This window comes from Dermacentor variabilis, chromosome 10 (genome assembly GCF_050947875.1).
Source record: "Dermacentor variabilis isolate Ectoservices chromosome 10, ASM5094787v1, whole genome shotgun sequence".
In the NCBI taxonomy this organism is placed as follows: Eukaryota; Metazoa; Arthropoda; class Arachnida; order Ixodida; family Ixodidae; genus Dermacentor; species Dermacentor variabilis.
In genome coordinates, this window is record NC_134577.1 from 67,841,579 (window position 1) to 67,867,565 (window position 25,987).

The 25,987-nt window shown below is 47.5% G+C and overlaps 1 protein-coding gene across 1 annotated transcript; it reads right to left on the reverse strand.

Annotated features, from left to right (window-relative positions):
* Positions 1 to 2,877: 2,877 nt before the first annotated feature.
* LOC142560681 (growth/differentiation factor 8-like) lies at positions 2,878 to 24,319 on the reverse strand. Its single transcript, XM_075672937.1, has 2 exons — positions 22,979 to 24,319; positions 2,878 to 6,390 (listed from the first exon to the last, which is right to left on the reverse strand). Exons 1-2 carry the CDS (start codon positions 23,436 to 23,438, stop codon positions 5,561 to 5,563), a joined length of 1,290 nt encoding a protein of 429 aa, XP_075529052.1. The 5' UTR covers positions 23,439 to 24,319; the 3' UTR covers positions 2,878 to 5,560.
* Positions 24,320 to 25,987: the final 1,668 nt, after the last annotated feature.

Below are 25,987 nucleotides of genomic sequence, written 5' to 3' on the forward strand. Positions count from 1 at the left end.
GACTTCGCCATCTACGGGATTGGCCCACATTTTTTTAGAAGACAAAACTTCGTCAGAACGACATCGCGTTCTTGCGCGTGCTCTGGCTCTAACCTTGGCTCCAACTGTACTCCGTTTCATACATTAGGTGCAACGCTGTGGAGGTTAGAGATACTTATTGCAGTGGCTGCGTTTGCATGCGGTACTTCTTGACCAGATTTCTGTGAAAATTTTCTTTATATAAGCTCAGTTCTGAATAAAAAAAAGGGAATTTAGTCATAGAAACCATTCATGTACTTATATGGCTGCTAACACGTTGTTTTAAATCAATTTGCTTTTCGTTATTTTGTAATTGCAGCCCATCGCGGCAGCTTCACGTGCATGCTCGCGTGAGCAAACGCCGCTGGCACGCTGCGAAGCATAGGCGGAAACGCGCGGAGTAATAAATTTTGGTGACCGGACTTCTTGCGTAGCTTCCACAGCGTTGCACCTGATGTACGAAACGGAGTACAAGCAAAGAAGTGCGTTGCATCTAAAGCTTCTTAACAAGTGCTCGAAATAGTTCTATGCGAGTAAGGTTTCAAACGGACCAGCCATACGTCATACACGGGTAACATTTTAATGTATGTGATTTATTTACACGCAAACGAAATTTGTATCGCAACTTATCAAAAGAAACAGCTTTTATGGAATTTGGGTTGAGATTCTGCAAGGTCGTACAAATCGGCTGCATTATTTTCATACGCCGGAGAGCGTTTTCAGTTCTAAATACTCAGGAATCGCATTGCTAATTAATTACTCTGGCAATGAGGTTTTTCCTTAGATAACGTTTTTATTGCTTTTTTTTGTACAAATCTACTTCATGGCCAGAAATAAACATGAACAAGTTCTCCTAATTTTACTTGAAGAGAAATTGTGTTTGTGCGTTTCAGGTTGTTAAACAGCAATAGCGTTAACAAATAACAGGACGGGTAATTCAAATGAAACGGATATTTCTTGGGCTCCTCTGCTCAGATAAACAGACGGTCATTTTGTGAACCTTTGTAGGTGTTTATTAAAATGAGCCCTGCAGTATAACCTCGTTAATGCAATCTCGCATACAGTAAAGGACGTGTATAGGAAAGCATGAACAACGGTCCCGTTCTTAACTCCTCCAGGCGGCTATGCAGTTTTTCCCGGTATATAGTGGAGGGGAATATGTATTGAAGAAATGTATATAACTACGGGCGAGTGTAGTTCTGTATACTGTTTCCGTAATAATATCGCGTGTAACATATACATACCTGTCATTCACGGCGTTGGCGTACTTGTGTGAAATATTTGCCGTTATAAGCGACAAATTTGCGCAGCTCAGTACTTGAATCACCCAGTTGTGTATTAGGCCGAGTTTCTTGGGGGCATGATGGTCAAAATGATGAAACTACTGCTAGGAAGATACTGATATATCGAACATATCTTCAGCTAATTATGTTGCCATAACGGTGTTTATGTTATCGTGGGCCACAGAACGAGCATCGGGGGCTACATAAATTTCATTCGGGTGGATGATAGGAGTGTGTGAATAGCAATTTTTGAGACCGATTGAAGTACGAGTTCAATAATGCCGAAAGCGAATTGAATCGAACATCAAATAGTTGGCAAACATCGATCCAGCTTGGCGGACGCAGGCTCCACATTCCGAGTTTTAAAGAAAGAAAGCAGTTTTTGAGTACCTTTCTTATACCGAGCTGCCTGTTCACCATAAGTATACGACAATCTTCACCTCCTAGCGTATTCACAGCGTCAGAAAGGTTGTCATTGCATTGAATGTTGCGAGGTGTTGCTTATTAAAAGCACAAATGGAGCATTAGGGACGAATAATTCAAACAAATGAAGCGCCTTGTCCTGCCATTGTTGTTTCTTCATTGATGTGCTGTCTCTGTTGGCGTTTCATCTTTTGAAAGCTATCAACCAGCAAGCCCCACAACGTCCTCTACTACAAATAAGAAGTTTATTAGCATGCTCGGTATTCATTGGTGAAGCCGCGTGATGCCGGTTTAGCCGGATAAGTCTGACTCTTTGAGTGACGAGCGTGCTCCAATTTATCGTGGCTTCTGTCTACTGTGGCCTTTGTCCATTTTTGTTTCACATTTGCTTCAATTTTATGCCCGATTGCACAAAGTTTCCGTTTTCAAATGTTCGTCCATTATTCGGAAAGTATTCGTATTTACGCACGGTCACTAGTCTATTCGAATTCGGCAACATTCGATTCGTTATTTGAAAGTTTCGAACATTCGCCTACCACTAGGCAAGCACATGTTTTGTTGTCACATCGCAAGTTGCTGTGTGATTATATAACCATTTCGTCTTCGTGGGAATGTGGGTACCCACATTCCCGCGAAGAAGACATGGTTATGTTACCCACATTCCCACAGGAATATCGGTAATATCCCCGTCCACACATTCCCCACAGGGGAATATGTGAATGGGAAGTCCCCACAGGGGAGTGTGGGTCATATTGGCAGTGTGTGGGAGGGGAATGTGCATGTTACCCAGATTCCCCACAAGGGAACGGGGGTAATATACACACATACGCTTCGCATTCCCCTATGAAGAATGTGGAACGTGTATTAACATTCGCTTCACATTCCCCCTATGGGGAATGTGAAGCGAATGTTAATACACGTTCCTCATTCCTCATAGGGGAATGTGAAGCGTATGTGTGTATGTTACCCAGATTCCCCACAAGGGAATTGGGGTAATATACACACATACGCTTCACATTCCCCTATGAGGAATGTGGAACATGTATTAACATTCGCTTCACATTCCCCCTATGGGGAATGTGAAGCGCAGTACCGTCGCACTGCTGCAGACTTCTTCGTCAGTGGAGAATCTCTCAAGGACGAGTGGAAGAAAAGAAATGGAATAATATACTTTATTCGTGAATTTTTTGGCGAGACGTGCGATCAACGAACTTACAGACGCACACGTAGGCACACACACATGAAACACTCGTCTTCTCTGTCAGGCATACAAAAACTAAAGAAAGATAGAACAGAGAAGTCATTCGCTGTATAAATACATTCTCCGCACACCACATAAATAATTCGCGCTTTCTTTTTCTACAACCGCACAGGAAATGGGACAAAAAAATGCTAAGAGATAAAATACATGACCTAAGTGAAGAAAAACTTCGTGATTGTTCTGTCTTGTGTCGTAAAGATTAACCAAAGTCGCAGCAAAAGTGCTAACTCTGGATGCGAGTCAAACAGAATCAGCAAAAACAAGAAAAGAGAAAGCTAAAACCGAAAAGCAGTGTCAGGTATAGATTCCCAACTCTGGGATTCTAGGTTGGAACAGGGTAACGGGAACTTGGAAGGAAGCGTCTATGAAATTGCGAGCAATTCCTGCACAACACTGCTTACTGCAGAGTGTACTGAAATCGAAGCTGGTGTCACGGGCTCGATAGAAATTCACAGTAACCTTCAGCGGCAACGCCTAAGCGATGCAGTGTGTATGTTGCGAAGTTGCGCAGACCTTATGAGCTGAGAAAAATACGATTGTCTTAGACAAAACGAAAATTGGTAAAATGTGACCTATTAGTTAAGAATGGAGAACTCACCGCGCAAGTAACCCACTAGGAGAACTCGCAGCGCAAGTAACATGAAAAGAGAGATGAAGTGCTAACTACAGACATCACAATGGTTGAAAGGACTAGAGTATGAAAAACAAAGGTATATATGTACTCGTGTGAAACGATCTCAAAGAACTGCGAACAGGATGGGTCCGAAGAGAGCGGTGCTTTAAGACAAGAAAGAAAAAGACAGGTCGTGAGAGCGTGTCATTCCCACTCTCTCCACCTGCTACCATTTGTCCCGATAACATTCGACGTCATCAGCCGCCGGAGCGAACGAGCGAGCGAAAAGTTTGTTGCGAAGCGGCCGGAGTACGGCGAAAACAGCTTACAACGTATCGGTCTTTGCAGCGATGCAGCTTCCCTTCCTGAGGGGCAGACGGATAGATGAATTAAGAGGCGATAAGGGAGGAGGCAAAAGGGGGGGGGCACGTCCTCGGGGGGGGGGGGGGGGGTTGGAGGGCACGTCCTCAGCCTCAGCGCAGAGTCTGCGCAGCCGAAACGCAGGAGTCATGCGGAAAGGTTCCATCGTGCGAGGCGCTAGCGTACGGGAAGCGTGCCATCTAGGCGGAAAAGGAGGCGCTAGCGGCGTCGTGGGGTGTTCGAGGAACAACCGAGAAACAACTCCGCCAACGGCAGCGTATATGCGAAGGGCTCAAATTTTTTTTTTTTTTAGAGAGATACACGGCTTCATCTTCTGTCGCCACCCGCCGCTTCATACCGAGAGATCTAGTTACGAGTGAGCACAACACATTTCCAGATCGAGATAACGCGTGACTGCGGCCGCTGCCGGCTTCTGTGGCCCGCGGGATGGGTCGCGGCGTGCGTGTTCGCGCACGTGCGCGTGTGGTCTGCGTGCCTGGCTTTTGCTGGGCATGCTCGTGCGTGTGCGCATGCGCGTGGGTGTCTGTGTGCGTGTGTGCGCGCACGTCTGCGTCCTTCGGATGCGTTCTTTCCTGTCTCTCCCGTCGCGCACGGCGTCCTCGGGTCATCGAGGCCGAAAACGAGAACCTGAGATTGCCGAGGCGAGAATCCTGCGCCCTGCGTCTCGCATTTTTTTTTGTTGTCCGCAAACCTGTCTCTTATTTATCTGTGTTGTGCCGCAGTTGTTTTCTTCAAGTTTTTGTTTGTTTGTATTTGTTTAATGGCAGATAGGCGTCGTGCTTGGAGGAGCAACGGCCTTGCTGGGAAGAATGCGGTCGTCAACGGAAGATCGAGATCAAAGTCTCCGCTGTTTTCCTCTGTTTGCACATTTCTTTTTTTTTTCTGTGTGTTTAAGCCGAGAGTTCGCTCGACACTAAAGAAGCGAAGTGTTTGCACAAGATGAGGGCAGGGGAGCGTTTGAGCACGAAACAACAAGGTTCCACCCTACCAGAATAGCGCACGTCGCGCAGTTGGCGGCAGCGGATGGCGTAGGCACTCCGCAAATTTGGTTAGAGGCGTTTTCAGCTCAGCAGTCATTCACCTCGGCGCTTTATGTGAGGAGATCCACATTGATGATATCGTTATCTAGGAAGGAATAAGGTGTCCCAAGAATCTGAGATTCTACTGTTAGAAAAATGATGTCCATGACCGACACAATGTTTTTTGCCGGATGGAATCTTTTGGTAGCGGTTTCAACATTAGGAGAAATTCCGAGGAACAGGATTGCGCACGTTTTTGTATCTGCCGCTAAAGTGAACCTTGTGCACAAGGCCACGAATGACTTCGCATATTCGTCGCTGCAATAAGTCCTCCCGAATGTCTGTTACTTGAGAAAGAACACCTTGAGGACCTTTCCTAAATACTACTGCATCGGTATGAGGAGGGGGGGGGCGCTCGCAAGGCAAGTCCATCTCAGCCTCGCACTCACAAGAGAAGAGCGAGCACCCCAGCTAAGCACGAGTCCAACAGCTCTGTTTGGAAAGGAATGAGTCTTTTTCTTTTTTCACTTTTTAACCTAAAGATGTCGCCGCGCACCGATCGTCACGCGCACTCGCACGCTTCGACGACCATGTTGGGCAGGCTCTTCTGCTTGAGCACCTGGTCGTCGTCGATGAAGATGAGCGATATGGATGACAGGCGCGAGGGCGTGCAGCACAGGCTCAGCTTGAGCGTGTCGTTGACGCCCGCCGCCGCCGCGCTGTGCAGGAACCTCTGGAGCACCGTGGTGTGGTGGTACTTGTTGACGCTGATGTCGTGGATGCACGAGCCCCGGCAGAAGTTGGCCGAGTAGCCGGCCGGCTGGATGATCCAGCTGTCCCAGCCGATCTCCTTGAAGGACACGTAGAAGGACTCGCGGCAGCAGCGCGATATGGACGTGCTGCAGTCCACGCTGCGCCTGGAGCGGGAGTGGCCCCCCGGGGCGTTCGGGTCCGTGCGCACCACCAGGAAGGGCTGCTTGTCGCCGCTCGTGCCCACGGGCGTTCCCGACGGCAGGGCGTTCCTCAGGTTGCCGCACGTCTTGCAGCTGATCTCCAGCGCCCGGGGCCTGTTTCGACGGCCCGCCCACCGCTCGACGACGTCGGTCAGGTCGAACCGGAGCCACTCGGGTCTCGGGGAACTGCTCTCGAAGGCGACGATGCGCTTGTGCAGCACCGGCTGGTGGGAGTGGTGCCGGTTGCTGCGGTGCGAGTCTGTCACGGACAGCTCGGTCACGACGAAGGTGTGGTTGACGGCCGAGGTGGCGGACGGGTCCAGGTCCTTGAAGACCCAGAGCTCGGCGTGTGCCACGCTGCGGCTCGTCAGTTCGGTGCTCAGGTGGAAGACGAAGCAGCTGCCCAGGTGCTGGCTCCTCGAGACGCAGTCGTGGGAATCTGCGAGGAAACAAGAGAAAATAAAGGCCTGAGCATGGCGCCGGCAAAGCGGGCCAAGCGCATATTGTAATAGCGCGAAGGGGCAGCATACGCTAAGAAGGCCGCGATAGAAGCGCTAACAAGCAACTAAATTTTATTCTCACAAAACAAGAATATATATATATATATATATATATATATATATATACGCAATACCAAATCATGAGCCTTAAACAAAAGCACATGTCTCCATGAGAACCTTTCCTACAACGAGCTGTAAAAAACTAACTTTCCACCTTATTGAAGGGTACCAAACTTGAGTGGCCTACTTTGTTCAACAGTGCTTATTAGTAATGTAGTGCTACTCGCAATGCCGCTTACGAGAGCCATCATTAAAAGGCCTGCTTGGCCTTCTCCGCCCAGTCCACCAATAGAAGATGTCGTTCGACGTCCCCGGCCCCTGAGCCAGGCGGTTCAGTCAGTCTCGCTGCTGACTGGGCGATGAGAAAACGGGAGCGAGGTGCATTCCCACATTATGTGTGTGAGTGTCCCTGTTTGTGGACAGAGCCTACATAGGTCGCTTTCCTTGCCTCCTGTGATTTTGCTAATGTGGGTGTGGGTATGTGTTTGTTAGGAGTCGCCTAAACGCGACCGCTTGCGTTTTGAGTGCTTTTAATCATTGCGTCATGAACATAAATAGTTGGAAAAAGTAGTCTGACAGTGTGCTTGGCTACATTTGCAAGTGTAGTTGTAGTGATGCAGTGGTTATCAATAAGCAAAGTCTAATGTCTAAAGTCTCTTTGTTGGGAAGCCTGTCACTCAGGGGATATTGGCGTTGGCCCTGAAGGACCAACTTGAACATAAAGGAAACTACGCAGACAAGTCAGTGAATATAAGTTTTGAAGGTTACGTAGTTAGCGTTGGCTGATCACAAAAGCGTGTCTGTAGAGTCGTTTGCCCCAGTCGACGTGAAAGTCAACATCGCAGACGGCCACAGAGAGTGCGAAGCACTCGATTGCCAGTTGTCTGGACATGCATGTTCATGCGCCTTTTCTTGCGTAACTTGGTAAACGTTCTAGTTACGGGATTGCGAGAGAATTACTTCAGAGTTGTATCAAAAGCACGTGAAGGGCGTCATCCTGAAAAAAAAAGAATGTTTTTATATTTCATTCATTTTAAACGCTCAGAGAGCGTACAAAACGAAAAAAAAGAAAGATTCTACGGTGACAGCAGAGTAGGTGCCCTTGATGAAACGCCTCTCCCCTCCCCTTCCCCACATCCACAAGAATTGTTGGTGTCGAAAATACGTAAGTTCGTAACCCTTTAAATGTTTGCGAATGACGGTCTAGGAAGATCTGCTCGATTTCACTTGTTGCGCATCACTATTGTGACGTCACTATCGCTCGGTAAATGACCGCGGCGAGTGGACGGAGCTATCACTTGTCGGCGCTGCTTGACGGCTGGCTGCTGTCACTATGCGACCGCTCTGCCGTGACCTGTCACAAGGCGTTCTTTTTTACGTGCTTCTCGGCTCGTCGACTAATGCGCTTTTCCTCCACCTCTCTTATCTGTAGCTCAGACCGGCCGCAGCTAGGTTCTTGAAGGGGGAATACCGCGACCAGTGCACGGTGCCTTGCAAAAGAGGAAAAAAAATACAAGAAGCAGAGCAGGTTGCGTTGTAACTCGAGATGTATCTCCGGTGACTGCAGCGAGACGGCGCTTGCCATGAGAAGCTCGCGTAAACTAAAAGAAGGAGCAATGCGGCCCGAAACATAGATGAGCTGGAAGCGCTTCAGGCCGCTTGCATTTCGAATAACCACGACGACGCCAACGGGTCACAGTTACTCGGGACATTAAGTGCCATTCCTGCATATGACAGCACGAGGCCTGTGATGCTTGCGGTGACGGCCTCGTTCGGACCGGTGGTGCGCCCTAGGCTGAACGTCCTCCGGAGCTGAGTGATTGCCTTCGTGTGAAGGGTGTCCGCAAAGGCGGGCGTCGGCGTGCGCGTACACTTGCATGGCTAACGGGGTTATCTCTTTCACTCTGCGCCGTGCAGGAAGCGCGGGCTCAAGTCTAGCTAGCGCTCCCGGCTGTCCTAGTGACACTGGCCTCGTTTTGATAGCGCTGACGACTCCCCCTCTGCGTTCCCAGCATGCGGTGACTGCGCGCGGATTTTTCATTCGCAGGGACGATCGGGTCGGCACGCTGTTAGCGGGGGCCTCGGAATATGCGGCTGCCGCGCCGTTAATGGCGCACGCTTCCCGCGGAGCGATCTGTGACTTTCGCGGGCGTCTTTGTTCGGCGTTTATAGCTTTCAGAATGGGCCGACGACGACTGCCACTCGAAGAGCTGAGATATAAGTATCGTCGCATCGACGTTACCTGTACCTCTGCTTACTCGTATCCTGGGTTTCGGCAGCAGAAGTTGAGGGCACTGTCACCGAAGAAAGGGCCCGCCAAAGCTGCACCTCCGTCGGTGATTAGGTGTGAGATTAGATGCTTTGGTTACATCTGACTAGCTCAGAGAGCGTAGTCTTATACTATCCCACGTGAATGCGCCCCCGACACCTTCGCAAGTGCGCCATCTGTCTCTTTCGCATGGACGCGCGCTAGAGAAATTGAAGAATGAGATCGTTCGATGGTCTGTTAGTTATTGGTGTCTGTAGGATAACTACCGCAACCCTCGTGAACTTTTGAGTGACGGACATGGGGATGCGGGATGCTCGGTAGATATTATATAGGGTGTATATTATATACACCATATATATATATATATATATGTGTGTGAGGGGACCCGGGCTCAGGTCCCCTCATGGGAGACCTGAGCTCGGGTCATAAAATTTGCCGGATACAGAATAAAGTTGTTTCCATCCATTCTGCTGCTGTGCACGAGGTCGGAGGTTCGGTTCACGCACGCGGCTACCGCGTGTCTATATCGAAAAAAAGAAAGCACCAGGTGGTCAAAATTATTCTGCATCCTCAAATGAAGGCATGATTGTGCTGCCGCACTTTTCGGCATTGAGGAATGCCACTCTAAAAAAAAAAGAACCTCTTTAAGTAGGTATAACCTTATGGTTGTCTCACAGCAGTAATCCTGATACACTCCGACACTTCATTTTCATGACACTTTTACGCCTGTCCCGGGTACCTTCTTGGCCGGAAAGCGGGGGATACATACACTGGAAGTGTTGAAAACTGGTATCATTGGTTCTTTCTGAGACTAAGCTTTGCAGTAGGAAAAGCAAAAAGAGAAATAAAACACGCACTACACAAGAACAAACGTAGAGGTGATGATAGGACGCACGCAAGACTTTCAAGGGTGTACATTCGGAGGTTAACTACGATTATTTGTAAAGTTTCTTGACGCGGTCATTCGGATGATGGCACTGTCTCATTGAATGCTTATGACATGATTAACGACGAGTGGTTCTTAGGGGTCGTTCGAGCGTTTTAGATAGATGCCTTTTCTATTTGCAGAACATGCTAGCCCACTCTTCGCGCCCAAAGTGGATTGACTTTCGGAACTCCACAGGATTTTATCTCGGCCAGTGACCTGATGAATTTTCTGTGCACAGTAAGTTTTGTGTTTGCTGTTATTTCTTTGTGCTGCTCTGACTTTTTCATCGCTTTATTCAGAATTGGGATAATCGGCATAATACGCAGATGGCATGCACAGCAATATACCTGCAGGAGGAGGTCTCAAAGTCATCTTATGTTGTCGCACCTTGCGACAAAGAATAACCTGCCGCAGGTGTGGTAAGTTGTCTTTTGTTCCACTTTCATTTCCACTTGCCTAAATAATTCTACTATTCAATTCAACCTAAAGAATGTCCCGCATTGATTCTATGGTTTTGTTGCGCGTTTCTTCGCATGGTTATGAATGAGTATAGAATAGAGCCTCTCAAACTGCCTTGTTCTTCTCGCTTAAATATGTTGTGCCTTACTCAAACGCTTTGATCCATCTGGTAACGTATTTCAGAAGCCCAAACTATGCTATGGACAGCAATATTCAAGATGCCTAGCATGTATAACAGATTTCCACAGTGCGTGGACTCTGCACATCTATTTTTTTTGTTTCTGTTGATCCACAAATTTGTTTCGATAGCGTATCGCGATTTCGTTTCCTCTTTTTTTTTGTTTTCTTGGCTACAGTTTCACGACTAGATTGGCTGGCTTTCCTTCGCTAAGTGTTTTAGATGGCTGGTGAGGTTGCCGTCTTTCTGCGCAGCAAACGAGTAGAAAGAACACGTGGTCAGAGTTCAGTATCGCATTCGTGGAAGAGCCGAGCCGCGAACACGTGCGGGACACGAATATCTCGAGGAAGAGAAATAGCTCCGCGCAATCTTGCCAGCCGGCGAGCGGACGTCGCAGTCGCGGGGGTTTCGCAACTTCCACGTCGCCCGCTGGCAGAAAACGGCAACGCCGATAGAGACAAGTGCACGTGGCATGACGTGACTACTGTTAATTGAGACCGCACAAAACAGCGTCGCTTGAGAGAATGCAAAGCGCAAGGCTTAACTCGTGCGCTGGATTGTTTAGCGCTGCTGTGTTATTCCGCTCTCACGGACTCAGCGTGTCCAACTGGTGTACAGGAGTTGTATGGAACGTCGTAAGGAAGAAGTTCGCTGGTTGGCTTATGAACGTTGAATTGGTGGTGGAAATTACGAGTGTTCGGAAGGTGTTATCTTGCAGTTGCACGATATTTGCTCGTCAGAACAACGGCCTTTGCGCAGCAGCCACTATTTTACCAGATATAAAGACGTTGGAGCGATAATGCTGGTAATGATGAAAACATGAAAAGGTTACGTTACCTAGTGACGCAAACGCTTACGATCACTCTTTATCGTTGCAGGCTTTAACCATCACGAAGCAGGTGGTAAGAAACGGCCACCGTAACTTCCTTTAGTCGAGGTCGTACGGCTTTGCGGAATATAAGTGGCAAAAACTGAAATCTCGCATAATCCGGTTGCATAAGCTCGCGCCATTAGTAAACACACGTACCTAAAGAACAGAAAAAAATGACCTGGCCCTCTGACGTAGGCATTCTGATGCCAACATTTTGGATTAGTGCAGCGGCAACGGAATTTAAGCGTGTTGCAATTGTCGCTGATTCCTTGTAGGGCGTATGCACATAGAAGCAGCTAGCGCCACGCGTCCCTTAAAACTCTCTCAGCAAAATGCATCGCATCTTCTTTCTGCGAAACTTTCCGACCCGTACTTGAGCTTTCTGACGCATGAGATCATTCCGGATTTATTCGTTTCAATTCCCATTCTTATTCTGACGTAAGCTTGTTGAGCAAGCCAACGTGATTGCTGCTTCTGCTGCTGCATTCGATCCTGTCCTCTTGACCGCGGAGCCCAGTCTCACGTCTTTTGCCTAACTCGACGTGTGATGACGGCATTTCGTAACGACCACTTGGCCCAGCCGGTGAGCCAAGGCCTTTGCGTGTTGACGTCATCTGAGATGACTCCGATGCCGAGCTGCCATGGCCGACTTCTTGGAACCACTAGCGCCCGTCGGGCAAAAGTCGACGAAGTGGAAACTGTCGACCGACCGTTGGGAATTGCCCCCAATTTCACGTGGCTCGATTTGCGTTCGGGTCGTGCTTATCAATTTCCTTGAATCACGGTCAACTAGGGGCGCACTGCAGTTGCAGGAAGAAAGAAAAAAAAAGGAAAGAAAAGAAGGGAAACCGCGAAATCGAGCCACGTATGTGCTGCGTCTGCATCTTTTCCCATATGGATTTCGCATAAAACTTGCAGTCATTGATCTTGAACATGAAACATTTGTTCAGAACAGGAATGGCACGCGAAGTACATGAGGTCAAATCTTTACTGCAGGGCCTTGCTTACATGTGAACGTACGGCAGGGATCAAGTGCGATAAACTGGAGAAGGACCCCCAGCGGCGTCACGTCAGCTCCTTTATGACTCCCTTAATGACTCCCTTTTTGCCGGTGTTTTTCGGTCATGAAAATCTACGTACATGGTCAAGCTCAGACGTTATTCCGTAGGACGCTGCCATCGAGAGAAGAGTACGCATTCGGGCTGGTTGGTTCATGAGTGCGAGCGGTAAACAGCGCTAAACGACAGGTCTGTGTCCCCCTCTTCGTCCTGTTGTTTAGCGCTGTTTACTTCTCGTAAACCCTGCCATCCTTGCAGCATTTGCGACAGTTCTACACAGTGAGAAAAAGATAAAGGTCCTTCAAAGTCTATCGAATACGCCATATTGCGCATAGAAGAAGAGGTAAAATTATCACATTATTCGCTAGAGTAAATGCAGCGCATTGCGGACAGAGGTCATTGATCCATAGATGCATATATTCAATCCCGTATACCGGATGCTCATGAAGAGAGGCGTTCTAATGCGTAGTTAATTTTCGTGCTGACGTGCTCCTTCAATTGAATCGCCGAGTAAGATGAAATGAGCCAAGTCATTCTGTTTACCCCAAGACTGCTCCCTCCCCCCGCCCTCTGCGCATCTCTCTCCCTATATATATTTTTTTGTAAATTCTTGCTCCGGACTATCTCGACATTCGTGACGAAAGAGGCAGTTTACGCGAGGTGATTCTCGTCACAGCGTTTCTCCGCATTGGTATACGTGCGGCGTCGGAGCTCGTTTGTTTCTTCGGTATTGCGGGTGGCGATGATCCTCCTCGCTTCCTTTTTTATCTGTCGTCATATCTGCTATCGCATAGTACGGTGTACGTACGCGCGAGCGTGTAGTTTGCCAAGCGAATACTCCTGCTTCGCTGAGGAAGCCCGAGCGTGCAAGCGTCGGGGACTTTATTTGTTTATTTGCTTTCCCCGATTGTACCTGCCATACGTATACGACCCCGAGAGAGCCGTAGAAGAGTGGGGGGGGGGGGGGGGGAGGAGGGGCTCGCCTGACTCGCAATTAGTCGGCCCTTTTTTTGGACGGCGCGACAACAGGAAGAAGGCCAGCTGTGTCAGCATGTCCGCTGGCGGCAGCTCAAGCCCTGTGCGGCGTGGCTTGTCAGCAGTGCCCGGCCTGCACCATAGGGGGAGGTCGGCCTGCTGTTGATGTTGTTGGGCTTCGTTGTGAATACAACGGATTGATTGATTGATTGATTGATTGATTGATTGATTGATTGATTGATTGATTGATTGATTGATTGATTGATTGATTGAGGGACTTGCCGCGGTGGGTAGGTGGCTATGGCGTTGCGATTATGAGTGAGAGTTCGCAGGGTTCGAATCCCTGCAGCGGCGGCGCTGCATTTCCGTGAGGTCAGAATGCAAAAAATGATCGTGGTGGGAAGTTTTTAACAATGAGTGTGTTTAAAGCGCTTGTTTATAGTGATTTGGGCGTACTTTGATGAACCACAGGTGGTCGAAATTTATCCGCATCACTCCCGCTACGGCATTTTCTCGTAACCCACTGTGCGATTTCACTGGACGTTGAGCTACATAACCTAATCTTTAATTTGATTGATTGGTGTAGCGCCCCAATGTCACAAACACGCTAGGGGGACGGGGCGGGGGGGAGGGTCTTGATTTTAGCCCCGCTGAGGCTCGTTAATGTTGACACAGAGTTCAGTGAATGAGTTCTCGCATTTCGCTACCGTGAGATTGAGGCCACCGTTCTCAGTCACTGAGTCACTCCGGCAGGTTTCGTGGTAAACCAATTAGAAAGTCAGAGCCTCAAGTTGTCTGTCATCATGTGATGTAACTGTGAATTTGTCTGATTAGAAACGGGTGCGCAACGTGAATGTGAATAATCGAAACAAATTGGTATGTGTGCCAGTTATAGGTCACAGTGAATGACATAATGCTGCCTCTTCATTGGCGAAGACTTTTTCAACTTTAGCTGCAGTATGTGCGCACATTTCGCCGCTTTCTGTCATTTGTTTGACATCTTTATGCGCGCGTATATAAATAGGCTTTACAATTGTCTCGTGTCGGGTGTTACCAGCGCCTTGACAACACGTAGTAAATAGCGCTCTCTCTGATGCGGACATCTGGCGTACTGCGATAAGATGCAGCACTACACCTGGGCGTCTGCACACATACAAGTCAGCGGCCCTGCATGAGCCCGTTGTGGTGCGTTCCGTGCATGATATGACGAACGCATGGCCAGAAATCTTTATGTCTGCTCTGCGTCAGCATGATTCCACCTTATGCCTTGGAATTACCTAGTCTCGGCGCTTTACTGGATCCCCTGCTGCCCTCAACTTATCCGCTGATACACATTCTATTATTTTGACATACCAATAGATATCGTTTATGTGTATCTCATATAGCCTGCAATACTTCGCTCCAACGTGTAGAGATAAAAGGACGTTTTGCCAGTCAAAATGGACAAAGTTTGCCAGGCATGACTAACGCTTATAAGCACTCATGCCTCCATGCCTTGACCTTCTAGAGAGCGTTAGGCTTTCAACTTGTTCGCTTAATTTTGGACGTTGGCTTGCTTGACGAGGTCTAGGAAATGCTTTGTACACGTCGGCATGACCTAAGGCTCACTTCTGACATCGTATGACATGGAGATACCAAGCCCACCACTTTTGTCTCTTATTCTTTTCCTCTACTCTCTCTCTCTCTCTGCTGGGGCCTTTTAAACCTTCATTTCCTTCACCCTGCACAGTAGCTGTAGGCGACCCCATATTCACGCCGACAGAAATCTGTTTCATAAAAGAGGTTTCTCTCTTTCTCGTTTTTCTTAATCTAAACAAAAACCGCATTCTTTTTCTATGCAACGAAAACTTAATCCCAATCCATAGTGCCGTCCATAAGCATCTTTAGGTCGCATAAATTAATTACCGCTGCATCGCTCGTTCCCTGGTGCTCGTTCCCCGAAACTTCTAAGTTTGAGGTGCCACCATAGTTAGAGCTGACGGAAAAAAAAATTTTATTCTCAAGGCAACTTTGCGTTCGTGGGACTTGGAAGGGCCTGTTGAAATGTGCCCCACTCCTATTTTCCTTTCTCGCATTTCTTGTGCGATATTCGCGTACCCTGTGACCTGATATTCAACCTAGATAGGCTCACGCCTTTGACGTCTGAAAAGGCTCACTGGCACTCGCAAGGAATCGTCTTTCTTTGCCCGGCTTTTACTACAGTTTTCCTGCCTGCCATTCTTTGAACTGACCCTTACCTAGCATACTACTATGCCAGTTCAAGCATATATGCCGGGCAAATAGATGTAGCTCACTAAGAGTCACTCGCAACATATATTTTTTTTTTGCTTAGAGCCTCACTCGGGTCTGAGACTCACAAAAGTCCCACTCAGCCGGACTCATTCGTTCCAACCATTCTACTCAGCTGGGCTCACTCGGACTCTAAGGTCGGTTTGAGCCTGAGTGAGTAGATTCATGAGTGAGTTTGCCGACGTGTGAGTTCAAGTGCTGAATATATTCTTGAAGACCTGAGGCGTGTATGTAGTTAAATAAAAGCGCGGAGGCCTTCATTGCGTAGGAATTGCAAGTAGTGGCTTAGCCAGCTTATCGTCCTCATGGCGTTGTCCAACCGGATGCTGTTATCTCATTTTCTATGGCTGCGCTGCTATTTGCCGTCATTCTAATACCGAGGTATTTTGGTTGCACCACGTACCACTCTATTCCAGCGAACGGAGTAGGTGTAGACCAGCATGACCTAAACCGCAGGCCTGAACTTTCTGAGTGCTACTTCATCTGAGCGCCTGAAACAATAACAAATCTTTCCACAGTACCTAAAGTTGGCCCAATGCTTGGTGTGTCTTCATAGAAAAAAAGAATCAAAACCATCTGCAAGCGCTAGCGCTTTAACCTCCTGTCCTAGCACGCTGTAGGCGTGAATGCTATCAAATTGAAGAATGTTCGAGCGTAGCGGCTCTAAGAGGAAACGGAAGAGGCGACATAGGACAGCCTTGCTTGACAGAGGATTGAATAGATATAGACTCCGAGAGATGGCTATTATACTACAACCGCACCTGCACTTCTATCCTGCCCCGACCAACTAAATCATTTAGATGATCGCCGCGTATTGAGTATGATTGTGGTTTCCATACCCATACCCACAACGAAGTATTGGCAAGGAAGCGGGTGCTACATATTGTACCAACGCTATCTATAGCACTTTGATATCATCTCCGCGTGCTGATGGTGATGGTAATTTGCTTATATGGCGCATGCACCCACAATGGGGAATCGGTCAAGGAGCGGCCGGTACATTTTAAATAGACAAGAAGAAATGAATACCCGCAAGCTAATGTAAGATTTACCACGTCGAATGTAGCACGGGTGCGCGACAGCACATCTGTGCACACCGGTTTGACTTACACACAGAAAAACAAAACGCAGGAAGGAAATGATAAAATTTATAGAATTTCATTAACCGCTTCACGAAAGTTTCACTTCACACAGATTCTGAAGAAAAAAAGAACGGGCGTTGGATCTGCATAAATCGAACAGTGTTTGCGACGTCTCCGAGACTTTGCGGCAGTCCCACAGCGTCACCTACACTGCTCGCCGCCTGCAAAGCTGCTTGCGTGACACAAGCAAACGAGATAGTGGTTAGTTTCGCAGAACCGCAACGCGGCTGCTGCTGCCGCGGCGTTCGCTAAGTGACTTGCGGAGCTCGTTTCCTCGAAGCGACATCGTCCAAGCTGCCTGTTTGCTTTCCTTTTGTTAATCGCGGTTTTCGTTTTCGGTGGCGTCGTCGAATCCGAGCCGGGATAGCGATTGCCCTAGGCGCATGCGACACCGTGTCAGTGCCTGCGAGCCGGCAACCGGGCAAACAAACAACAAACAAGAGAAGACGAAACCCCGTAAACAACCAAGTCACGTTTTGCAGCTATAGGAAGGTCAAATGATGTGGCGCGAGATGCAGGCGCATGCCTCTGGCAAGTCGCCTTATTTTACCGCTGTCCGTTTGCTTTATCTTTATTTTTGCTAATTGGAAAGCTTTAAGCCAACGTCTAATAAAATTATTTTCATCGGCATTCACTTATTGTTTTCCCAAAGCCAAATGGCAGAATTGAGTGCTACTCAATTCTGCCATTCTACTCAACGGCTACTCAACGGGCATTTATTTAAAAAAAATCAAGTCGCGACTAACTATTCTCTTTAAGTTAACTGCCCCGACCGCAGTTACACGTAATAGCTGGATGGAAGAACTGGGATAATTTATGGGCATAGTGAAAGTATAGGCCACGATCATTGCAGGAAAAGCATCCTGGTTCAGTAGGTAATACATGTCTGTTTTGTGTTTTCTTAAGGTCTCTGTCACTTTTTCATGCTGCTAGTTATTGACGCTGCATGAACATGAGAATCCTCGAGTCAGTGACGTCGTTGACCTGGCAAATACCTCTTTTCGAAATGTTCGCTCAAGGCCGGTGCTTCGCTTGTTCGGTTATTGTTGGTCCCTTCAAGTATTTGTTTTTCCATGCACCCTTTGTCTTTGCCTTTCCGTGTTTCTTTTTGTTCTTGTACATTTGGAACGTATTTCTTTCTCTTTTCTATCGTAATCCATGGGTTGGTCTCCATGCTGTTTCCTTATTTCGCTTGCTTTTTTAGTGTTGTGTTTCCAGCCTAAAGTTTTCGAAATCCGACCCTTTCAGCGTTCTGACTTCCAATTTTTCGCAGTTGCTAAAGAGACCGGGTGAAGGGGAAGCAGTTACTGCTGTGATTGCAAGGAGAGAAGGGGGAGGGGATGTTGTGGCCTGTCGTGAACATCGCAACTGTCTTGTTTAAAATATATAATTGATTAGTTCAGTCGCTAAAGAAGCGTGAGCACCCATGTGTCCAAGTGGTCTCACTCCCAAAACGTGATGTATTGCGAAATGACATAGTTGATGGCTATTGTTATCAGAGTGCTAATGGAGTGTCTTGTAGGGCCTTGTCACAACGCTAGCACGAAACTGACGAGAAACCTCGTGTCGTATTAATGCGATTCTTAGAATACTTCACGCACTTCCTGGGAAGTTTGTGTTTTATGTCTCTAACCATTCTTCGCGCCAACCATGGTGACTTGTTAGTCCATCATCGAATGGGTAGAGCGTCGGGAATGAAATGTTCAGAGAACCGTGTTCGGAAGCAGCCAGTGGACAAACTTGGGACACTTCGTGTGTGGCACTGCGTATGCGCAGCTCTTCACATGACCTCTTCGACGCCAAATTTAGTCATTCAGTCATTGTGCCACTGGGTATTCGCCGCATTTCAATGAACCTATTTGACACTAACTTGGGGCACTGGGTATGTCATCATTATCAGCCTATCGTTATGCCCACTGCAGGATGAAAGCCTCTCCCAACGATCTCGGATTACCCCTATCTTACGCTATAGGAGGTTCCAAGCTGTAGCTGCAAATTTTATAATTTTTGACTTTGTATGGGCCACTTTTCAATGAACCTCTTTGGCGTCAACTTGCGTCACTCAGTATGCGCAAGTCGGTATGTGTCACTTTTTAGTAACAACTAGAGTACACTTAAACGCGCCATTCGCGGACTTCGCGGCGGGGCCGACAGGTGCCCCAGCGTGTCCAGAAGGTCGCGAGGGAGGGGTGCAGCTGCATACCCGCCTCATAATAAATTGGCGTTGGATCCATCCTTCAGAGATGATTGGTGACTTTAATGCAATAGCAATCTATTTTATGTTTGGTGCCTGATTACAGATATGCTTTACATAATTATTATTATGAAAGTCTGCACATAGTGAGACATACCCAGTGACCAAAGATGACATCAAATAGCTTCATTGAAGAGCGGCACGTTCCAAGTGGAACTTACCCAGTGATCCAAGTTGGCGCGAAAGAAGGTCATTGAAAAGCATCGCATGCCAAGGGTTGCATACCCAGTGACTCCAAGTTGGTTCGACGGTTGGTTTTGAACCCAGTTCCCTATGCACAGCAGCCAAATTCTCTACCCATTTGACCATGGGCTACCCAGTGAATCAAGTTGGCGGGAAAGAGGTTAGGCGGGGACATACATGCATACAGGCATACGTAGAGACATGCTGCAAACTGGGTAGAGTACCCAAATAATGCTAATGCCACTAATAACACGTTTCGGTGGTGTCAGTGCGCTGTGTCGCTGCACAGCTTCGATGCGAAAAGCATGAGCGTCAACATTCATGGTGAGATGGGTTCTGCCGAATTTTTTTCCTCATGCCATGTTTCGTAATTACTGTGGCAATGCTTCAGCAGAAAACGAACCGCGATCAACTGATAAACCCACTTGCCTAGCTTCTGCCGATTTTAGCCTTGTGAAATTTTCGGTTCACAATTGCTTCCTGTCAGCCAGTATTCTTCCTCCAGCGTGGGCACAGGGTCGCCCGTAACATCTTGGGCGATCGACTAAAAATATCACATTGTATGATGTCTGGGACATGTTGGTGCCACTGGCAACAAAGGGACAGACGCTCTTACTCGCAAGACTTCAATCCGAGCAAGGAAGGATAGCGCAATCGAAAACAACAAGCACATATTTGCCTGCAATGTCTTAGAATGTCAACGTCGTTCACGCCAAGAACTCGAACCGCGCCAAACCCGCAGTTAACAGTGGAAGAGGTTCGGCTATACAGAAAAATCTAGACAAATACCTACCCCTATCTGGGGTGGTGGCACGCCATCTGGCCAAACAGATATGCCAACAATGCCCCTGGTGTGGGGGGATGCCATCTTTGTCTCATGTTACTGGGAGTCCAAATCGCGGCCCCAAAATTCAAGGTCGCACCGATTAGCCCAACATTATTTTAGGGATGCTTGGACAGCCATCCTCGCTCGTACGGCCCTGGAGACTCAATGGAGCCTCCTTGACAAGGTCCGATGCGTGGTAATGGCGACTGGAGTCCAGGGGTGGTGTTTTGTAAATGTCCACCTAGTGGACATGTCCATTTGGTCTGCTGCTGAAGTTCTGATTGTCTGGACTGGGTTACGCGTCAGAAGGAGACAGGTGCCTTGAGCCAATCAGCACTTTAGCAGCAAACGAATTGGACAAGTCCACTAGGTGGACACTTACAGAAAAGCCCCCCTGGACCGAGGACCCACCATCTGGCCCCCATAAACATATTTTTTTCTCAATAAAGCACTATCTGTCCCCCCCCTCTCTCTCAGCGTGGGTATGTCACATCTCGAAGAGTTATTTTCACACTCCTTTGGAACCATCATGACTCCAGAAAAGCTCCGCTACTCTGTAATACTAGTCATCAGGCCACATAATTAGGCACAAACCCTGCAGCAGTAAACCGACCTTTCATAAACTTTGACATTACAATAAATGCCTTAAAGTAACTGCACAGATAGAGCACTGCGAAGTCAAAACTTCTGAAAGAAAATAATCCTTATTTGCTGCTTAATGCTTTCGTCACATTAAATCAATCAATCAATCAATCAATCAATCAATCAATCAATCAATCAATCAATCAATCAATCAATCAATCAATCAATCAATCAATCAATCAATCAATCAATCAATCAAAGAAAGAAAGAATCATAAGGAAAAATTCCTACCGTCACAAGTACTTCTTGAATAACTCAGCTGAAGACATGAATGGCTAACTGAGAAAACGAATTTTTTGACTGTAGGCAGTTGGGGGGGGGGGGTTGTATAATAAAATAATCAGTATTTATGGATTCAGTCAGTAAGTCAACTTTCGCAAGACAGTGTCATTCGATTTCATTTGCGACTGCCCACAGCGCCGGCAAACAACTCGGCTACGACGCGCATAGTTATCATCACTATCTTTATACCGTTGCCCCTGTTTGGCTTATATTGCGACCGCGGATTCCTCCCTTGTGAGTCACTGATTAACTGCGCTCATGACAGCTTCCCGCGGTCGGGAAGATGTCCAACCACGCGCGATGACGTAAAACGTGCTGAGCACGCGCGTATCCTGCGGCTGTCATCGACTGTCCCTTGCATGTGGCAACGGGCCCGTCAGCGCCTTTCGAGCGTGCTTCGTGCTAGTCTTGTTGCCAGTCTCTCTTTACGTTTTGCTGCGTCCCTAATCACCTTCACACTCGACATCCCTCCCCCCTAAACTTTCGAGTATGGGGCCGAAAAATAATGCCAAATAAAAATTGCCTGCTGCCAGTTCGTTAAAAACGAGGCAGCGGGCTTCCCTATAGAACAAAAAATGCACGTGCCCCATGAATCGCATATCTTATAATCCCATATCAAACATACAGGATCCCGTAGTTCCCGTACAGAACATAGAACGCGTATGCTCCCGTATGTCATATGGGATTACCGGATATGGGAGGCATGGGACATTCTTTTTTTCTCGGATGGAGATACTTTACTGCTCAAATATTATAGTTTGCTAAACACACCAGTTATGGAAGTTATTGATGCTTGTTACTCATACGCCGAAAACACCTAAAGCCAAAATGAATGGAAAATTATATAAGCTTCTGTAATCTGATTACATGCTGTCGAATCATTCGAAAGAGATAAATTTGCATTCATTTCCGGGATTCAGCAAAACCGAGAGGAAATGGTTCAGATAGATGGTCAAAACACAGAGCGTGCACACATACTGCAAGAATTTCGTGCACGTCAAAAAAGGTGGTTCATTCTTATTATTAGTGGTCGTTGCACTGTTTACTGTGAAGTGCATGATCTGCAGAGACAAGACGGCTAGCTGGCTGTCGTCAAGTCAGCGAACACGGGGGGTTTCACGCTTTGTCAGGAACCGTGAAAATAAACGAATCAACATCAGTGCGAGACGACCTCTAAATGTAACCTAAATAACGTAAGAGCGCTGTTGAATCTATTTTTCACACTTGGATACGCACGACCCAAAAAGAACATCTTGACAATTAATGCGAGAGGTTGCGATTATACAGTAGTTCACAGATATACCGTGAAACGTTTTAATCATTCCCGTCAAAACGAATGGCGTCATCATTATCGCAATTTAGGTAAAATGCCGGAAAGCCAGAGATGTTGCTCATTTCGAAAGGCGACAGTAACTGACTATTTGCAGGGTTAAATATTGCAAATTTTCACACAAGAAATTGCGCAAACCATAAACTTTAGTAAGTGCTATGCTTTATTACATTCCTAAGTGTAGGCCACATTACAAAGCTTGCTTCTGGGCTAGTTGGCTAATGCTGTATAGAAAAATTAAATGAGCGTATAAAAGGACATGTTTTCACACAAGCACAAGTGCTCTGGTCCAGTGTGTTCCGAATAATAAGTTACTTCCACTTTTGCTTCACGTCGCACTTCCCCTCCATGAGTAATGACGAATGATTGTTAATTAAGATGTCATGCAATTTTTGGGCTTGTAAAATATTTGCGTGATTCTTATTACGTTTTTTGATAGATATGTTCGGTCACTTTTTTTTTTAATTTCCAGGTAGTATTTCAAGGCAGAGTTCAGTGACAATACGAGTGTAGAGATAACTTTAGGAGCCTTGATTTAGCTTATCACAATGCCATATTTCTTTACTGTATATTTATAGTACATTCTACTGTAGCGGATTACGGTAGATAACAATTAAAGGGGGTAACGTGTTCCTGGGAAAGCACTGTCAGGATTATAGGATCTGCACAAAAGTATTTTTTCTATCTTTCACACAAAACAACATCAAGCATGAACACCGCGCTTGTAGCAATAGCAGCACGTCTAATAAATTGTAACAAATATTTATATAGGGTTATTTACCATTGTGCGGAAAGATCACTGCCGTCTGCATCGTGCCGTAGTAGTCCTCCCGGGGTCGAGAGTTTCTCTCATCGTCTGCTGCCGGCGTCGTCTGCGACAGGAGGACCTCCTTGTCGGCGAGGACGGAAGGCAGCACAGACTTCGGTATCCGCACGTTGGGTGGCTCTTTCAGACGAAGTTTCTTCAGTATCTGCTGCTTGATAAGTTCTATGCGGGCGTACCGGTACTCCTCGCTGTTGGCCTGTTCTGCCAGCTTGCGTGCGGCGCAGTCGTCGCACGCAGACGACGTGTACACCGCCGCCGGGTGGTGCCGGCTGCCGACCGCGTTGTACGCCGGCGACGAGTTCAGCACCACCGCCGACGAGAAGGCCGTGAGGAAGACGCAGCAGAAGACGCAATCGGACAGGGTCCCGTGGCAGGGAATGGCGTTGTCGTGCCGGTGATGCATCATGTTTCCCATTCGACTTCGCTACGTTCAAGGTACCAGGAGAAGTTGCTAGCAGACGGTTCGGCGCTGTTCACGCGCTGGGTGCAACTGCACTTTGCACTAGTGCGTCCGGCCACTACCGATCGCGCAACGCGACAACATCCAGATAGTAGACAGTCCCACACAACATCTACAGAGGCGAACACACCGGGTTCCGCGCGGTCACTCCGGTCTTGTTGTTGGGTGCAGCAGAAGCAGCGGCCACAGCAGCAGACGACAACTGCCGGTGACCGGGATAGCAGACGACACCGGGGATAATAATAAAAATTTTAAAAAGGCGAGCAGAAAGCACTACGTGACACCCTGGGACCCAGGCGGCAGCTCGTTCACGGCGTTACAGCTTCGTTCGTTTCTTTTTTTCCAACCCCTAGTGAAAATAGAAGCAAAAGAGAGGGCCGGACGACTGGCAAGAACACGACGTGTTGTACGATAAAGTTGCCGCCTTTCCTGAGGCGGGAAGCGAGGAGCGATCACGGAAATACTAAACGCTCTAAGAGAAAAGAACTGAGAGGGGGAGTGAAAGGGGGGAGGCGAGCAAGGATAACAAACGTCGGGAAACACGCACAAAAAAATAATTATGCGGCGGTGGCGACGTGCTACGGAAGGCGGGCGAAACAACTTGGCGGGCAACAAGTTTGTCGGTTGCGGGCGAAGGGAGCCGTCTCTCGTTTGCCGAATGCGGCGATAGCACCTGATGCGCCACGCTTTTATAAAGGCGGCGACGACTGCACTTCTGGATGGCGTTTTGCGGAGGGAGGAAGCAGCAAAAGCAACAGCGGCGAAATTGAAGGAGGAGGGCCGCACCGACTGCAATTGGAGCGGCCGTGCGTTTCCCATGGCTGCTCTCTCGCCTCTACTGGCCCGGCGGGGGTTACCCCAGCCGGTTGCAAGTGCGGCGGGTTGCAAGTGTCAACACGCGCGCACGGAGCGGCAGCAGCTCGGTCTCTGTGCAGTCACTAGAAAAGCAGACCACACTTCCCCTTCCAATTATCACGGTGGCTTTGTAGCTGGTGTAGTCTTTATGTTGTGAAAATTGCGTCAGGATCTGAAGACGAGTTTCCTTAACGAAGCATTCGTTCCCTGCTGAGCCTTCCCTTGATCGCCAACTTTGGATCATTCCACGTTTACGACACCTGTCTGTTTTTAATCAAGTCTAATGTTCACTTTCATGCTATGTACTCTATCAGAATTGCCGGTAGCCTCATTAAGCTATCGTTCCGAATACTTTGGCGTCTAGCCTTCTTGCTGATAAGTTTGCTTTTTGGATAAATTGATTGATCCACCACGCAAGTATAACTGGAGAAAAATGTATAATATCTTATTTGGGACGCTGCCGTGAGCGGTCGGAACCACTTCAACACACTGCACTGGCCTAGATATTCCATTACCTACGGTCCATATTTAGACGAGGAGACGAGGTTGCCCCTTTTGATGAGTTTATGAATGCTCTTGATCATCGTTTCCGACTTCTTTCAGAGTTTAACTGGTTATACATTGTCGCAGATGCTATCCCAGCAGCTGTTCTCAAGACATTCTTGTTATTCATCTTTTTCTTTAGTATTCGAAACCATACGGCCTTATAACTGAAATCAACCTTATTCGACGTTTCACAGCCACAACAGGGCCTTTTTTTTCTCAGATCATCAATGAGATATGCTCCCTTGACCTTATGTTTCACGAGGACTCTTTCTGGAGCGTTTCCTGTTTGCCGGGTATAAATCTACTTGTACGAAGTCGAGAGTATGACGGAAGCCTGCCTGGTCGAAATGGTGCACACTTAATAGGAAGGAATCTGGACACCGACTAAGATGGCTCAAAAATATATTTTCGTTTCGGCTCACCCAAGGAAGCCTTGTTCACAATGAAACAGTTTCATTAGCGAAAGACTTCCATGGGGGAGCCGAAACGTAAAATTTTTTTTGAACTGTTTTAATCGATGTCCGGATCTCTTCCTTTTAAGTTTAGATGTAGGTGTAAGTACAGTGTCCCTGCATGCCCAAAGTCTTCCTGAAGTAGTCTTTGTTCTATTAGCTCAAGCTTTTGAAGGTGTAGATAGATGGCCCATCATCAACATTTGTGTATTACTTTACTCTAGAGCTGCCAGATCCAGTTTAGCTTTTTTTTTTCAACTACGTACTTTGAATTCAGTTTTCAAATCGTCTTGCTGAGATGAATGGCGGGTTACAAACGGAATTTCTCGTCGTTGCACCGGAACCAACAGAGCTGTCAATGGCTGCACAGTTGTTGACACCACACGTACACGCTTCACGGATTGTAGTGTGATACCTCACGGTAACTCCATATCGGTAGCCATAGCCTGAGCGACATCCTTGGCAGTAAAGCTTACAATAGCGGTGAACACTAATGCACCAAATTAAGTCAATTTACTTGTCCGTTAAGCGTGCTATGTGATAAGAAATGCTCACGTTTCCAGTCGAAAGTGAGCACCGGTTCTCTAAAATCTCAAGTCTGCTGTGTGCTACAAAATGTTTGACATAAGCGTTCGAGTGCCGTCATTTACG